This window comes from Elgaria multicarinata, chromosome 3 (genome assembly GCF_023053635.1).
Source record: "Elgaria multicarinata webbii isolate HBS135686 ecotype San Diego chromosome 3, rElgMul1.1.pri, whole genome shotgun sequence".
In the NCBI taxonomy this organism is placed as follows: domain Eukaryota; kingdom Metazoa; phylum Chordata; class Lepidosauria; order Squamata; family Anguidae; genus Elgaria; species Elgaria multicarinata.
In genome coordinates this window covers 59,976,349-59,993,813 of record NC_086173.1, presented here as the reverse complement: position 1 = coordinate 59,993,813, position 17,465 = coordinate 59,976,349, and the positions used below count along the sequence as shown (strand labels likewise).

At 44.3% G+C, this 17,465-nt stretch overlaps 1 protein-coding gene across 1 annotated transcript; it reads left to right on the top strand.

The window, feature by feature from the left end:
• The first annotated feature begins 591 nt into the window (after positions 1-591).
• LOC134395361 (testis-expressed protein 47-like) lies at positions 592-16,848 on the top strand. The gene is made up of 7 exons (XM_063121523.1): positions 592-747; positions 4,930-5,002; positions 5,313-5,419; positions 8,326-8,387; positions 9,605-9,809; positions 11,332-11,488; positions 16,667-16,848. Exons 1-7 carry the CDS (start codon positions 592-594, stop codon positions 16,741-16,743), a joined length of 837 nt encoding a protein of 278 aa, XP_062977593.1. The 3' UTR covers positions 16,744-16,848.
• Positions 16,849-17,465: the final 617 nt, after the last annotated feature.

Below are 17,465 nucleotides of genomic sequence, written 5' to 3'. Positions count from 1 at the left end.
TGGGGAATCCCAACTTCTGAATGACCACCAACCATTTTCTGACTAATTGTGAACGCTTCTACTCACAGATAGGCTTAGAGCTGCTTTATGTTAACAAGGATATAAGCATTTAGTATACATGTGTATCATTATTCCATGCCCAAAAAGGCTCTTGGCCCAAATACAACTTCCCTCTGTATTACTGTTGATTCACCTGTAGGGAAACATAACAGGACATGGATTTTGGCTAGCAGCCCAGCTTCCACCTCTGAATGTGTGGCTCCGGTTTGCCCATTGCTTTGAAAGGCCATTATAAGGCAGAGCTGGGATGTTGGCATTAGATGTCATGTGTTGCCTGAGCAACAGCTGCTCAGTCCAGCTAACCTGCAAGTGGCAAACGCCAAAGGACAATACAGCTTGGAGAGCCAAAGAAGCATGCCTAGCGCTGCTTCTATGGCACTATAGTTTGTCAACAAACAGCTTTGTATGCCCAGAATACTGCCTCAGTCACAGTCAATGCAGAGGGTAACATAATCCGGATGGCTCATCTAATTTATTCACTGTGCCACAAGTGCCATCTCCCAGTATTAGGTTTTTAGAAGCCAGGGTACAATGTCGGGATTTAAAGTAGGCACCTTAGCAATAGGAAATGACAAGAAAGTCACTGAGATATGGGAGAGGCAGGAAGAATCACCATCTGAGGAGGAGAGGACAAACCTTCTTGATCAGCTTCTCTATGAGAAGGCACACAGTGGCCCAGAGGCATCAGTAAGTATTCTAGAGCTGAGATTCCGCACTGCTCTGCTTAATCCTTTTCTTTGGCTGGGAATGGAAAGAGGGCAAATATTGAATGTGTGATGAGGGAGGGATAACAGCAACATTTAAAATGGGGTTGTCACAGGAAATACATCTCACAGCTATGGCCACTATGAGTTGTTTGGCTGCAAGATTTACACGCTATGGGAAAGCACATTTACTGTAACTAGGGTGTTACGATACCTATTAATTGGGATATAATGTAAAAGATCATGCAATGCATCTTTCTGTTCCCTGATGAAAATGGAACCTTTCCAGGTGAAAGTGGTTGTTCTACCATTCTACTTTTTTTTGGAGAAAAGTTGTCCCTGTTTATTACTACCTGATTCATGCCCTATCCTTTTGCACAAATATTTCTCCCTCCCAGAGTTAAAAGAGGTGCTTCAGCAACAGCACAAACAGAATTCCTAGTTTTAGCAACATCTTCATGTGGACAGAAACAATACATGCGTATTTTCTCCAGCTATTCAATCCCATTTCCCTGGCTTATGATAGATTGGAACAAGAAAAAGTAATTCAGAGAGGTGGCAAAATTTTACTCTTGGACCTCTGAAGTATACTTCATGGTCTATGTCCTCTGAGCAAATAGTAATGATACTGAAATGGCTAGGCACCCATAAGTAAAATAACTTCTCAGGAGAAAAATAAGCCCTATCCATTTATACACAGGCACACACAAACACGCATTCCCACCAATGCTTTAACCAGCTTTTAACTGCCTATCATTGATAAAGGAAGTGACTGTTCTTTCATAGTAGGTATCCCAAATGCTAACATCGAGCAAAATATTCAAGCATCCCATCCCACTGAATTGTACTTGTGTGGCTGAACAGCCAAACTAGTGAAGTTCTGAAAACTACCAATTCCAAGTAAAATTTGTGTTGCACTGAAATATGTACAGTGTGATATCTATAATTTTCTGTCAATTTTTATATTGAATGTAGTGAGCTGAGTGATTCATGGATGCAACTAGCTCATTGCCACAGGATGACCAAATATTTTCTCACTTAAAACAAGTGTAATCTGTTTTTATCTGGCAAATGTTGGAGGCTAAGTTCTATCATGAGCTGATTTCCTCTGATCCTTAGCATTTCCAATTCCCTGAGAACAAAGCCAGTCACTGTTAAATTGCTTTTATTGATTAATTTAAATATATGCTAGAAGAAAAGTGGCTTTGGCCTGCTGAATGACTAGAACACATGCAAATGAGAGAAGCAAAACATCCAATTCTAAATTGGCCGTATATGACAAAACCAGCTGCCCGAAGAGAAATAACTACCAGCTCGGTTTGTCTTTTAGGAGTCCAAAAGCAGTCTGATGGCACATGATGCAGAAACCTGGTTAAACCTAAGCATGTCTAGGTATGATTGAATAGGAACCTAGGAATCACACATAAGCCACTTTGGGGTGTGTGGGATGTAAATTCAGTTAATAAGTTAGGCTCACCAATTTTCACAATGGCACCTTAAAGTCTAAAAGAATGCTTGCAGATTTTAAACCATCCACACCCACCCACCCACCCCTGGGGTTGGATCCAGCTTGGTTGTGGAGCCCACAGAACAGGTACCAGTGCCAGAACAGGTTGTCCATGTCTTCTCCACCCCTCTGAATATCCTAAAAATCTCCACCAAAGGGTCCCTCAACCGTCCGAAGCAGATTTGGAGGGAACATGGCAGTGGAGCTGCAAGGTAGAAGAAAGAATGTGGAAGTCCCATTTCACCAGTGGTATCTGTTCTGCAGGTGCAACAATGAAGCTGCATCAAGCCCCTGAAATAATGTGGGGCTGGTGAAGGTTTAAGGTGACAGTCCAATCTACCTTTGCTTAGGAGTGATTCTCAATGAACCATGGGATTGTTTCAAGTGTACCTGCTTAGAATCAAGTTGCGACAAGTTCCATTCCTGAGCTTATAATGCATAGTTTACTGCAATGCAAAAAACTTATGGTTATGCAGCAAGGCTCCTTGAGGGCTCAGCCATGAGTGTACTTAATCATGCAGGCAGAACAAGTATCTTATAAAAAATTGACATTTCTTCAAAAGAAGTCAAACAAATATAAAGATATTTCGGGTAGGGGGAGATATAAATTTGCAGCATTTGCTGGTTATTCCACCTTCTCTAAAACTGTTCAAGGTGCAAACACTGGGGTACAGTTTCCAGTAGATTTACAATGTGATCTTATTGGAAAGTGTTAGGTGGCCCAAAGTCCATTGAAACCAATGGGTTTAGGGTTGCCTAATCCCACATAGAAACCCAGATTGTTAGGCTGAAATCCTAGGGAATAAACCCTAGTATACCCTATAAAATGCATAGGATTAGGTTGTGTGAATCAAATCCTTAAAACCAGGAATAGATAGGCTTGATCAGGATACATAAGCTCATGGCCTTCATTTTTATAGAGCAAGTTTAGTCCCTGCACACCACAGACTCATCAGGGACCAATGGAGGAAGGAACTCCCATTAGGTCCAAGTCTTGGCAAGCTGTTTTATTTTTCAGTGGAAGATATCATAGGGCTGTGGGGGGGGGGGGAATCATAAACCTGATTAGTGTTTTAGGATAATCTACTGGAATCTCCTCCTCCTTCATAGGACCATAGGAAGCTGCCTTATACTGAGTCGGACCATTGGTCCATCTAGCCCACTACTGACAACATTGACTGGCAGAGGTTTTTCTAACCACACCTGGGATACATTTTGACAAGGGGAAAGCCCCAGGGTGGACACACAGTGGCGGCAGGTCATTTATATGATGCAGCCGCCATCCCGGAGTCATCCCAGGGCATTCCCCGGAAGCTCCACTTTAAAAAAGTTGGGGATTTACCCGGACTTTTCCCAGTTGGAGTGAGGCAACAACAGCATCTGCTGTTGCGTTGCTTTGGAGCTGCGGTGGAGGCATGCCCCAGCCAATGGTGACCCCTGATTGGTCACCATCGGCTGGACAGCAGAGGGTTTGGGCCCATGAGCCAAATGGCCACTGGACTTCCTCCACGCTTCTCAGGTGTGGCAGAGAAGAGCAGAAGCATTAAAAACCAACCAACCAACCAACCTGCAGCCATGGGTGGGAATTCTAGCCTTGGGGGTGTGGGGCTTGTGTACAGCCTCGAGGGGAGGGGAGGCACTTCTCTCTCGCACTCGCTCACCATTTGGCTGGCGTTGCTTTCCCTTCCCCTTCCCTTGCAGTTGTCATGGGGATGATGCTTGCGGGATTGATGAATGGCAGCAAATTGTCTTCGTCCGGGGCTGCTGCCATCGCTGGGCTTCCTCTCGGAAAAGAGGCACTTTGGTCCATTTATGCGAGTGCGCCAAAGACAAAAATAAGATGCGACACACCTCCCATGGAATGATGCCTCTGTGCCTTTCTGGCATGGCAGAAGGACGCCATGCCAGAGAGACACAGGAATGCAAAAAAAGGAAGTGGGGAAACTTTAAAAAGGGGGTGCATGCTGAGGTGACCCGGCGCCCGTGCACGGACACAGTGGCAGCTCCTTCCCGTAAATCCTGCACTTGTGCTTCTTGCCATGGGGGTAACAGGAAGAAGCACAAATGCGGGGGGTCAAGGGCTCACGGCGCCAATGTGCTGCTATCAAGACATGGCCCTAGAGAAACTGGGGATTGAACCTGGGACGTTCTGCATGCAAAGCATGCGCTCAACCAATGAGCTATGGCCCCTCAATAAATACAAACACGTAATAAGGAAGGAAGGCCATAGAAGAACACACAATTTTTCCAGAAGGAGGTATGTGCTGGAGACTCAGGAAATAATGTGTGTCCTGAAGAGAAGAATGGACCATTGATGATCACAAGGCACAAAACATCACAGACCTATCAAATAACTAGTTCAGAGCAAGCTACATTTCAAAGAAGGTGGTGATCTGCTGGCTATTTTTATTTTAAGTTTTGTCAGAAGACATGGCAGGGGGAACAAAGTACTGTTATTGGTCATTGCTAGGAAATTGCTTCATTGTCAGGAAGAACATCTAGAGATAAATAAAAGGTTTTTTAAAAACTCACACACTTCCAGTACAGCATATATATAATGTTATGTCAAAACATGCCTGGGAAAACTTTACACAGCAGATTGTTTCTTGTTTGGTAAGGGCCTCAGTAAAAACTGGATGTTTCCTGTTTTTTCTTTAGAAATCTCTTATCCACAGGCTGATTTTCCTGGCCAAGATCTCGCCAGACCTGGCTGATAAAAGGGATTTAGCTGGTAAGTGGTATGGAAAAATCCTTCTGTTGACTCCTTCAAGAGCAGCCTCTCTGAAAGAAAGTTCTAGAATGGGGTGGGACTGATTAATAAAAGGGTCCTGGGTCTCTATGAGCTCCCCCCCCCCCATTCTCTCCAACCTGCTTTTTCAAGTAGGAGTTTAGTTTTGCCTCACAGCAGACAGGACTGGGAAGAGGGAGAAAGAGACAGGTGGTGATAGAGAGCCACATCACCAGGTGGGGCTGCTCAGTGTATCATGATTAGTGTATTATGCCAGGAATAATTCATTTATGCCCACCTCATTTGTCCTCAGAATATTGGGAACAACTGTTTGTGAGTCTGCAACGCTACTATTATCAGGGTGAAGGGATCACAGGCCTGCTTCTGCTCTATCCCACATACATTGTACACATATTGGAGGTGAGTTCTCTCTCTCTATCTCTCTATTTATTTAAAACATTTTTGGCTGCCTTTTAGGGCAGAAGGCCTCCCAAGGCAGTGCACAACAACAACAACAACAACAACAACAACAACAACAACAACAACAACAACAACAAGAGTGAGATTGTTCCAGTGTGAGAGATCCTTTGGGATACTGCTCAGATTTATGACTGGCTCTATCACACACTTTTCTCAAGCTACCAAATTGGCCCCTCATGATTATGTCCCTTCATGAGTTCACTCTCACCGTGGCCAAAGCACCAGAGGATAGGATGCACATTGGCAAGAGCAGGGATTCAAGAATTAATTATAACCCACCTCTTTCCTTCCCTCTTCTTACTCCATCTTCCAGTCAAGAATTGCCAACGTTTGAAATAAAACACTCTAACAACTGAGCACAGCCTAGAGTGGGTTTGGGATAGAACCAAGGGGCACAGCCAAGTAGTTTGGGGTGTATCTGGAGTCCCAACGATCTGGGAATGAAACAAAAGGAGGGAGAACAGCTTAACCGTGGGTAGGTGTGGTGGGGGAAGAGCCTTGACACTGAATTTCTAGTAGCAAAACAGTTCAAAAACCTCTGGCCACTACCACCACACCGGAGCTAGTTGGCAATCTGACTCATAAAAACATGAGAAGAGCCCTGCTGGATCAGACCAAGGGTCCATCTAGTCCAGCACTCTGTTCACACAGTGGCCAACCAGCCATCGGCCAGGGATGAACAAGCAGGACATGGTGCAACAGCACCCTCCCACCCATGTTCCCCAGCAACTGGGGCACACAGGCTTACTGCCTCAAATACTGGAAATAGCACACAACCATCAGGGCTAGTAGCCATTGCTAGGCTTTACCTCCAGGAATTTATCCAACCCCTTTTTAAAACCATCCAAATTAGTAGCCATCACTACATCATGTGGTAGTGAGATCTGTAATTTAATTATGCACTGTGTGAAGAAGTACTTCCTCAGTTTATAGAAACCTTATCGCAAATCTATGACTCCACTCAGCTCTTTCTTTCTGAATTTCTCAATATCTGAAAGCTCATGATCTGAATCCCTTGCCCTCTAGTCAATATCCTCACTGTAGCTATCTTTATGCCCCCTTTTACCAATGCCTGCAGTCCCACACCCCAGCCCAGCTGTATTCTGCTGAGGGCCATGGCATCTGACAAGAGGATGGAACTGTGGTGAGAACAAAATGGAGGCTGTGGTGAATGCATCTGACATGAGCTGGAGTTGTGGCGGGGGAAAGTGGAGCCAGTAGCACCTTCTTCTCCTCAGCATCCTTACTGACCTCAGTAAGCCTTACAAGTCCTCCCATTTCAAAGTCTGCCCCATTTGTTTGTTAGTTGGCTTCATGTGTGAGGCAATTTATTGCGCTCTTTACCCACCCAACATTTCAGAGAAAATCTGTCTTCAGGGGCTGCCTACTCGACTTGAAAAAGCTTGAACATTGGTTGGTTTGAAGTTGAATTGTTCAGGGGGATTCAAGCAGTGCCGGCAGTGCCTGAGAGAGACTTTTCACCAAAATATCAGGTGGGCAAAGCACAATAAATAGGCACTCATTCAAATTTCTAGGAATGGGAGAACCAGCCATTTTTAAGCTTGCCTAAATTCTCTGAAAAGCACTTGAAAGCGTACTTCGGTTTGCTCCTGGTTTTGTTTTTTTAAAAACCTCTTTTTCAGACAGGAAAAATGTGCATTTCTGTACATGTTTTTCAAAAGTGCACACTTTCTCCCCTTCGATCAAAGTGTGAAAATACTTCTTTAAAAATGCATTCCAAAGTGCACTTTTTAAAATAATAATAATAATAATAATATACTCCTTCCCTTCACAAATTCAGGAATTCGCCAAAACAAAACACATACACAAACATACACACACATTATTAAGAAACAGTGCTCCTGGTCACATTCGTTTTCACAAATGGGATGGATTTGCACGATTTGCGAATAGAAGTTAAATTCTCGTACACACCTATGACTTTCTCACTCGCTTTTCTTTTCATGATAGGAGTGCCTCCCTGCTGGTTTTCATGGGAGAGGCAGCCTCTTCTGCACTATCTGTTTCTTCCCTATTACCAGCAATTCTTGGATGTGTAAATTCAGCCTCTCACTGTCCGTAACCATGGTAATAAAAGACCTAGGAGTCCTCCGGTGTAGTGAGCTTTTCAACCCAATTATAGATCTCTGGTTCCAAAATCCTTTAACTATGAAGATCCCTTGGCCCTCCTTTGATTATTTTGGTAACCTTGCTTCCGAATTCTGTTTCAGCTACTCCCATAGGAACCTTCTCGAGTTTTCCCATGTGCCACTGGGGGTGGGGGTGGGGGGTTCTCAGGCATCTGTGCTTGGCTCTTTCCTAACTCCACCAGCCTATCATGTGCCATGGTGTACTTTGAAAATAGCTGCTTGAAATTAACTTCTTTGGGTGGGAGCCAACAGTCCCTTAACCCACTCCTCTGCTTTTGTTTCAAGGATGCTCAGCTGGCAGAGAGGGAAGTTAGAGTTTGCAGAATGCCATTGCATTTGCCTCCCCATGTGATCTCACTTGCTCCCCACCCACCCACTGGTTAGTTGTATATGGCCCATTGTGCATCTGTGTAACCCAACACCACATCCAGTAGCTACATCGGAAGTTTCCTTATACTGTGCTTCCAGATGGGTCTTTTATTGTGCCATCATTCTGCCTGATTCATGGCATTTTATGAGGGTTGGGACCTCCTGCATGTAAAGTATGTCCTCTGCCACTGAGCTACGATCCCCTAAAGGAGCCAAACGACAGGATGCCTGGAGTTCACTGCACTTGGGAGTCTCCCCTTGCTATGCTTTATTGCCTGCAGTATCGCTAGTTTGTTTTCTTAGCTAGCTCTGTTGATTTTCTTTCAGTCATCCAGTGATGTGCTTTACTCTGTCCTGCGGGACCTGAGGGACATGGAGCAGCAGGAGAGGTGAGCAGGTGGTGGCAATTACACATCCTTTTCAAGGGTAGGGCCTTGAACTGAGCGATTCTGATTTATAGGATTTAGTTGGATACACTAAAATTGCATCTTGATTGCAACAAGTATGCAGGGCGGTGCCTCATGCTGCTAACGCCTTTTGCTGGCTTCGCTATCAGCACTGATTGTTTCTGCTTCCAGCAAATTACTCCTCAGTTGCATAGCTTACTGGGTGACTTTGAACCAGTCGCTGTCTCTCAACCTAGCCTAGCACGCAGGGGTGTTGTGAGGATAAAGGGTGGAGTTCGACCCCAGCGGAAACTGGTTTCAGGCAGCCGGCTTGGGTTGACTCAGCCTTCCATCCTCCCGAGGTCAGTAAAATGAGTACCCAGCTAGCTGGGGGAAAGGTAATAATGGCCGGGGAAGGCAACGGCAAACCACCTGCCAAGAAAACGTCAGCGAAAGCTGGCATCCCTCCAAGAGTCAGTAATGCCTCAGTGCTTGCATGAGAGGTTCCTTCCCTTTCCTTTCAGGGGAGTGTATACTGCTTTGAGTTCTTTGGAGGAAGGGTGAGTTGTTGATGATGGTGAATATAATGATGATAATAATTATAATTTTATTCTGGCATCATTGGAAACATCCTTTTGTAGCCTGGTGCCAGGAGCCTGATGGGCAATTGACACATACATATTGAGTGCTCATTGACTCGTTAAGTATTGTGGCAAATGAACAATCATTGCTTAATAAAACTTTCATATCACCTGACAAAACCCATCCCACAGTCAAAATGGAGTAATGAAGAGATGAGAGTTCCTGAGAGATACAGGCCTGTGTGAATCTCTCCTTAGAAAACACCAGGCTCAAGTTGTCAGAATCTGACAGGAGCTCACTGGTTTTCTCTGAGGATATTCTGGCAATTGGGGCTGAATTTCCAGCTGTTCATGTTTTATAGCTTTGTTCTTTTAAGGCTTATGGAATTCTTCAGTTCCCCTGTATCAGGCGAAGGAGGCTGAACTGGAACCCTTGTTAGCACTTTGCCGCATGTACAGTATTTCATGCTCCTGTGAATGTTTGAAGTGGTTCTCACTCAGACCCATCTTCTGTTGTGTTGTAGGAGGGAATTGTTTGCCCAGCTCTGTAATGAGATCCCCCACCCCACCAGCTGTTCTCTTCTCACACGTATTTAAACCGATTTTGGACCTGATCTATGATACTTTGGTCTGTTTCAGGGTGTTAGTCCTAGATGCCAAGATCCTCATAATGTCCCATAATCTCCCCATCCGACTCTTCCAGCAGTGGAACTACAAGGTGCTGAATATGCCAGAGAGACACCTGGGCTATGATACGTCTCATCAGGAGGCAGCTGAGGCTCTTATCTCTGAATGCCTGACAGCACTTCTGAAACTTGGCAAGCATCTGCTGAAGTACCCCAAGGTAGGGCCCCCTCAAGCCTTTTCTAGCATGGATTGGGTACTCCATCAGTGCTTTGTTACCATTATTGCTGTTTTAGTACTCACAAATTTAGTACCACTGCTGCCCATTCGCATGGCAGGCAGTACAACAGACAGACATTGGCTGTGAAGCATCAGAGAAGTCTTCCCCCAATTTGGTGCCCTCCAGATGCATTGGATAATAATCCCTATCATCTCCAGCCAGTATGGCCAATGGACATACTGGCTGGGGATTCTGGGAGCTTTGTCCAATACACCTGGAGGGCACCAGGCCAGGGGAAGGCTGTGATGAGAGGCTGGTCCCAAGGCCACCCTGGGTCACTAGCAGGGTAACATTGTAGTGTCTCATGTGAGCCAGTGGCTAGGGGCATGGTAGCACTCCTCCAGTCTACAGCATCTCCTTGAGGGATGTGGGGACATTGAGTGTTGTGGAAGCAGGAGAAGAGGGAGGGGAAAAAACCAAGGCCAGGGGTTTCCAGGTCTTTGGCACTCAGAGACCTGTTTCTTCCTTTCCTTTCCCTCCCCACAAAATCCTGTAGTGTTTGGTTCCTTGGTGTGGGCACAACCCCTACAGAAGAAGAGGAGCCACATTCATTGTCATGACAGGGGTGGGAAAGGGTGGATAGAGGGCTTGTGGATGGCAGTGAACATTGTGCCCCCCCCCGATGGGATCCCTGTCAGTGGTGGACAAACCATCAAATGTTAGTGATGGGGCAGATTTTGCTCCCACTGCAATGCTGCCCCCAAGTGCAGTTCATTACTTTTCCCCCCATTGGGGTGAAAGGCAGCCTTTATTTTGTTTTGTTGGTTGTCAATGAGAGAATGACCAAGCTTTGCCGGGGATGCTATGGGAGATATTGGTAAACATTCATAAGACCCAGCCTGCAAGGTCCCTCATAGGTCTCCCCTGCTCTCACATATCGGTGTCGGAGCTAGGCATTGTCTGAGGTGAAGGGAGTAGATGGAGGCTTCCTTTGGGGCACTTTTTTTTGGAGGTAGATTTGGGGATTATGGACCAATTTGGCTTTCCTTGCTTTTTATTGGTAGGACAATCACCATCCCTGTTCCTCGGTTCTTCTAAAGTGGCCACCTTTTCCTTAAAGCACACAGATTCAACACATCAGTGGCATGGCTGCAGGTGGATGAAAGAATTAAGGAGCAGTGCCCCTGCTGTTATAATCCTGATGATTTGTGTGGGGAGAAAGTGTACAGTCTCAGTGTAGACATGCCCTCCTGCTCCCTAACAGATCATAGCATGACCCCAATTTGACCACAATGATGCGACCGCCATCACTTCCTCCTCTTATCAATTTAGAAGGGAGTGAGGTGGGTGTCTGGATTCAAATTTCCTGTATTTTTCATTGCACGAAGTGATAAATGATCCAAATGTTATAAAAACTGGGCAAGCTAGCAAAACATTGTTCAGGTGGCAACATTCATATCGTCATATGCTTGACTGTGGAATTTACCGGAATTTGAGCATTTCCTTCTTCTCTGGTCTTCAGAGCCCCAAGAACCTCCCAGACACCATCCTGGAGAAGGTACCAGAGCTCATTGTTCCCCAAGACACCATCTGTCATCTGCTGGAATGCCAAGAGTTGCTGAGTCCAGCTCAGTACCTGAATCTTTTTGACTCCCCTGTGAACATCCTGATGGACTCAGGTATGGGCCCACTGTAGCAGGCTAAGGAGGAAGGTTGGTGGCAGGCCCATAGCCAGAGTGTTTCTGGTGGGGGGGGGCTTAAGGGGGTCAGGGAATCATTGGAGAACAGTCACAATATAACTATAGTTGGCCTAATCTGGTAGGCAAGACAAACAGCAGTAGGACACCAGTTCCTGTACTTACTTTTAAAGGCAAGTACATACAGTGATCCCTGCTGTGGCGTGTTTTGGCTGCTGGGTGATACTCTGATTAAGCAGAGCGAAGGGGTATCAAAGCATCATGCAAGTACCTAGGATAGGCAGGAGTGCATCCAGTGAGAAGTGAGCAGCAGAATAAGGATGGATCTCCCCTCCCATACGGCAGTGATTTACTGCTCCATTACTGACTATGCAATGGAAAAATACTTTATTGTATTAGTACTTTGGGAATAAACTTGTTATATCTTGAGCATCAGTGTGAAGAGAGCCTATAAAACAGCTGCATCTAATATGCAAATCTATGAAATCCACTCAAAGAGCACAAATGTGGTAGATATGCAGTTGGTATGGTTTTGACAAAGGAATTGTTGCCGTAAGTGGCAGAATCCTAAATATTCTTACTATGTTCAATGGGCCTTATTCCTAGGAAGGTGTGCATTCTAAAATACTTCAGATCCCACACCTGTGAAATGCCAGGACAGAGATTGGTATATCAAAAGAGGGTCTTGAACTAGCTATCCAAAGCTCTGGCAGGAGAGCTATAAGATTCATGTGCCTTGTATATGGTGCCTGTTACGTATGTGACAAGGACCCAGCCTAAATATTTACAAAGCCTTAGTTGTTCAAGAGAAAGCTCTTATCTCTTCTGGTGTGGTACAATGCAGTCTCCCAAATTTGGACTACAAAGTCCAAAAGGCAAACCCTGTGTATCAGCAACATAAGGTATAAACCATCCGCATGGAAAATACGAAATTAAATGTGAGGCTCAGAAAGTGGGAAAGCCAAATGGCCTTTGGAGCTACCTGTAAATATTCCTCTAGGAATATCTACAGGTTGCCTAGAGGGTTTATTGGGCTTGCCTGGGTTTTCTTGCAAATAAAAATGAAATGCAGAATGCCAGAGGGAATAATCTCAAAAGCAAATTCAATATAGTTCATGAAGCCACCAAAAGAGGGCAGCTGTGAAGCTACATGTGGCCAACCTCGCAAAGCTCTGTTTATTAAAGAAATATCTGCACAGGTCCTAGCTGAATCTTGTGTGTGCTTATTGAGTTGGTGTGCCTTCCTACAGAAGCCTGCAGCCATATAGCCCAAGATGCTGGAGAAATGAATGCCCGTGGCTCCTGCTCTAAGCAGGAGGCTTGAATAGTCATCTAAAGGGGAGGGGATCCTCTCTCCTCACTAAAGGAGAAGTGCTGGGAATAATAAAGGTAGCTCACATGTCAGTGATGCTTATGTGTGTGTGTGTGTGTGTGTTTAATCTTTTATCCATCCCCTTGGCTCTTATTAGAATGGTGGTAATGCTCTGTGTAAATTTTTTGTTCCATCTGCTCTGCACATGGAGAAATACAATTGGTACCTCTGTAGACCCATATCTCTTATGTATCTATCTCTTATTTCTATGCCAATTAGGATGTTATTTTTTTTAATCGCAGAATAGTTGCAACTTTGTTCTCATTATGCAAGCGGTAGCCTGCAGCAGTACAGTTTGGTAGTGGCTATGCCCCGAAGTTTAGACTTACTGGCCCCGTTCAGAAGACACCTTAAACCATGGCTTTAACCATGGTGAATAAGGCTTTCTGGCTTAACCGCCGTGGTTTAAGGTGTCTTCTGAATGGGGCCGCTGTTTAGACTCCTCCCACCCCAGCTATCCCATGTGACAATTAACTTAGTGGAGGGGGGAACCTCCCATATCTGCAAATGGGAGATTTTTGGGGGGTGGGGGAGGCTAATTGCCACTGGGAGGGGAGGAGGCTTCAAGCTGGATCCAAAGGTGCTACGGCCTGCATTTACTCATAGATTAGAGGTTCCCCGTCCATGGTTTAGAGGTAGGCTTGCAGTTGCCAAGGGACAACGCAAGAGTTGAGTGACTCAGCTGGCTCAGAGGGAAACAAAAACAAACAGCTTTAGTAGAATCAGGGAGAGGCAAGGCAAAGGAACCAGGGGAAGCACGTAGGGTTCAATTCCAGCCAAAGAATGCTACCGAGAGGGCATGGCAGAACCTTCATCACTCTTCTGTTTAGAAGAGTTGGGAAGCTGGGACCCAAAAGCTGATGTGGTCTCTGATGAACATCAATTCCAGGTTGGTTGGGTTAGGAGATTGTGCATTTATTTAAAGAATTTATATGCCACACTTCAATTAAAATTATGTTTAAGATGAATCTTTATTGAGATCAATTATCTCTTAGGGCTACACCAGACGTGACGTGGGAAACCGCTGATTAGATCCCACTAAAACTTTTTTTAAAGAGCTATGCTAAGCTATTGGTATCCTAATTATACCTTTATCACACACCCCCCCCATGAGGCAAAGTAGCAGCTTGGGGAGGATTTTTAATCTGGGGCAATGGTACAGGGGAATAGTTAAATTCCCTCTCTCCCAGTGTTGTGCTCCCTATTGGATTCTCTCCCATGATGATGTTAATGATGATTATTACACACCAGTGAGAACACAATCATGGATCTCCTGAATCATGTCCAATTGGACACTTAATACAGCATTAAATGATTGTGAGAAAATGCATGCCTCACTCTACTGTGACCCAGATTTTTTTCCTGGCAGCTTAGATTAATCAGGAATCATTTCAGGAAATGTATATGTAAAAGGGTGGTGTGACAAACTGAGCTTCTTGCTGTCACAGGGCAGTTTTGCTCTAGGATTTTGCTCTCTCAGGGTCTTACTACTGATGGCTGTGTGGGGATTTAGATATGAGTCCTCACACATTAGGTTGGAGTGGGCAGAAGGTAGTTTGGGATCTCCTGGTAGATCTCTGAGTGATTTGCATTAGATCACCGAAGACTTCAGACTCCCAATTATTCAACAGTAGCAACAACCTGCTCCCCCCTCCAAATTAGTCGGCAGAAAATGAGAGTTTGGAGAGAAAGCAAGAATGGATTTTTGTTTTAAAGGACTGTAAGCTTAGTTTTGGTACTGAAAACAAATTCCTGGACTGAGATGCCCTGTTCTTTAATGTGTCTAACCCCCTTTATGAGACGCTATTTTGTACATGGCTCCACTTGAAGAACCTTGACATTTTAGATAAACAAAGGAAATCCCATAAACTTGACGTCTGCTCGCCCTTGCCTTAAAAATAAATGAAGAGTTCTGCATTATGATTCCTTCCACTGGCGATGGGGCAATGCAAAGGACAGTGACTAAGACCTTATGCCCCAGCATAATTAAATGCTGCTGCTTTATCCCCTTTAACTTGCCAAGAGAAATGCAAAAGGGTTTCACCTTTAGCTTATTTCAGAAATGTCAGTGTTGCAATTTTTATACAGCACTTGTTTTACTCAAAGGGTTTGTGATTCGAAGTGAAGATCCAACTTCAGTTTAAGTTCTTCAGACACCACAAAGAGGTACAGTACAGTGAATTGTATATATCCCAGTGCATGGCGGCACTTGCATGAAGCTTTCCAGTGCATGAGTAGAGTCACTGGTAACCTGCTACTAGACTAACATCACCTACTAGGCACAGGAATAGCCTTTATCCTCTTGCACCATTAACACCCTTCCCTGTTGCAATAGAAATAGCAATTTTGAATTTTACTGTTCTAATATTCATTGCATTGCTTGTGCAATTAATTCATTTGTGCAAACACATACCATGGCACAATGCAGAGATTTCTCTTGTAATCCTAAAACAGAACTGGTAATCCACTTTTGTTACCACAGGTACACTGCAATAGGCAGGCCCAGAAGAAGGGAGTTCGGTGAACAAGTAAGATCAGGCTACGTTTTCAAGCTGATTTCACAAAATTCTTTGCAGCACACGTGGTTGCCATTTAGGAGAGATCACGAAGGGAAGGCTGAGAATCGAGAACTTTTCTAACAGTTCCTGCAATAGGCTTGAAGGCAGGCTTTTCAGGTTACAAGGATGCTTTCAAAAAGAACCATTCAGAGGCTATGGAGCAGATCTAGATTTGTCACAATTATTACCCTATCACCGAACAAGCCTTGAAATGTAAAACTGGGAGGCTTCCAAGAAATCCAAGCTTAGGCTATATAAAATGATTTCTCTTACAGTGCAATAGTAGATAAACATATCTGAGAGTCAGTCCTATTTATTTATTTATTTATTTATTTATTTATTTATTTATTTATTTATTTATTTATTTATTAAACTTATATACCGCTCCCGTAGCCAGGGCTCTCTGGGCGGTTTACTGTTGAGTTTGTTGGGATTTACTCTCAGGTGAGTGGGTATAGGATTGCAGCCTTAACTTCACTGAAATGAATGAGGGAAGAAACTCTCCCTTAATTACATCGTTCACATGAACTGCTGTTCTAGGGGCTCAACTCATCACACTCTCCCTGAGGAAGTATGTGTGTGGTGTTTAATAGTTAGATAGTTCCCAGTAAACAGATCTGTCATTCTTAGAGGGTCTTTTATTCAATCCTGCTTTTGGGAAGAGTATCTTGTTTCTTTTGAAGCTCTAGAACCCACCTCATGTTGGAGGCTGCACGTGTACATTCCCAAACACCCTACTGTACAGATACAAAGGAAACTTACTCTTGATGACACCCTGCAGAAGTATCTGTTTGCCTTTGTTTGTGCTCATGCCATCTAAGTAGCTATGTCCTCCCATGTGAGTGCAAGATCTGTACAGTCTATGTGTGCGAGCACAGACACCTTCAAATGTATGTACACACCTTCATACAATTAGGCTACATTCACATATATCAGCATGTGAAGTGTTACATATTCCTCTGAATAAGATCTGTGGGCTTTCCTGTTGCTGAGTAACAACATTTGGGAATGGTAGAAATCCCTCCGTTCACCACAAACACCATAAACACCATGAACTTCCAGAACAAAAAATCCCAAGGCAGATGACATAAAACGGATTTGTTAGTAACTTCAGCAATAACCCTGTCTTGTCAAGGCACACACACATATACACACTTCACGGCAGGTTTGGCAGAGATCTCCAGCAACTTGAAGCCCTTTAACAATTCATTCCTTCTGTCTCCATAACAGAGAACATGTGGCCTTTGACGGAGCGCTTAAAACTACGTCTTGAATGGGCAGCTGTAAAAGGAATCTGCGTCCCCTGAGGAACAAGACTAAGACTCAGCGCTTTGGCTGCAGGGCAAACTCCTAAATGTAATAAATGGAAATAAGGAAATGTATTTGCAACATCTGGAATACAGTGTTAGCAGAAACCCATGAGTACGTTCTTGACATTTTGACTTGAGAGATCTATGGGAGAAGAGAGCTTTTTCAGGGATCATTGGGAAGTGGAGAGGAAGAGCAAGTTGAAGTTTGCGATACTGGAAACAATGACAATCTGAGTTGTTCTGGCCTTCCCCCATTCAGGATTCAGTCTCCATACAACAAAGCTTTCAAAGTGAACCATGGATTTGTGTATACTTTTGGTCTTGCTTAAAGCAGCATAATGCAAACTCTACAGTAACAACGCAGGATGAATTCACCTGCAAGAGATCCGGTGCAATATAATGGCTAGAGCAGGAATGGGGAACCTTTTAAAAACCATACTCTTGGGAGTAATCTGCTGGGGGAGGGTTGGCCCAAGACATTTTGCTGCCTAACTTTGAAACAGCAATTGACATAGTTTATCTGCTTCTTCCAAAAGAGCCCAGTATTATTGTTGTTTTATACTGGGCACTCATTCTCTCAAAATTTGTGTCATGATCTACTCTCGGCTCAAATGATTTCATCCCAAAATCTGTAAATCCCAGTTGGCTTTGGGAGATTAGGGATTTCACCTTGAGGGAGTTCTGAAAATCCCACTTCCCATTTTACCTCAGAAGCAGTA

What these genes read in the sequence shown, in the direction of transcription:
- LOC134395361 (XM_063121523.1), top strand. Translation starts at nt 592, where the DNA reads ATGTCGGGATTTAAAGTAGGCACCTTAGCAATAGGAAATGACAAGAAA. An exon ending in ACATTGTACACATATTGGAG is followed by an intron (nt 5,420 to 8,325) that starts GTGAGTTCTCTC and finishes ATTTTCTTTCAG; the next exon opens with TCATCCAGTGATGTGCTTTA. An exon ending in ATCTGCTGAAGTACCCCAAG is followed by an intron (nt 9,810 to 11,331) that starts GTAGGGCCCCCT and finishes TCTGGTCTTCAG; the next exon opens with AGCCCCAAGAACCTCCCAGA.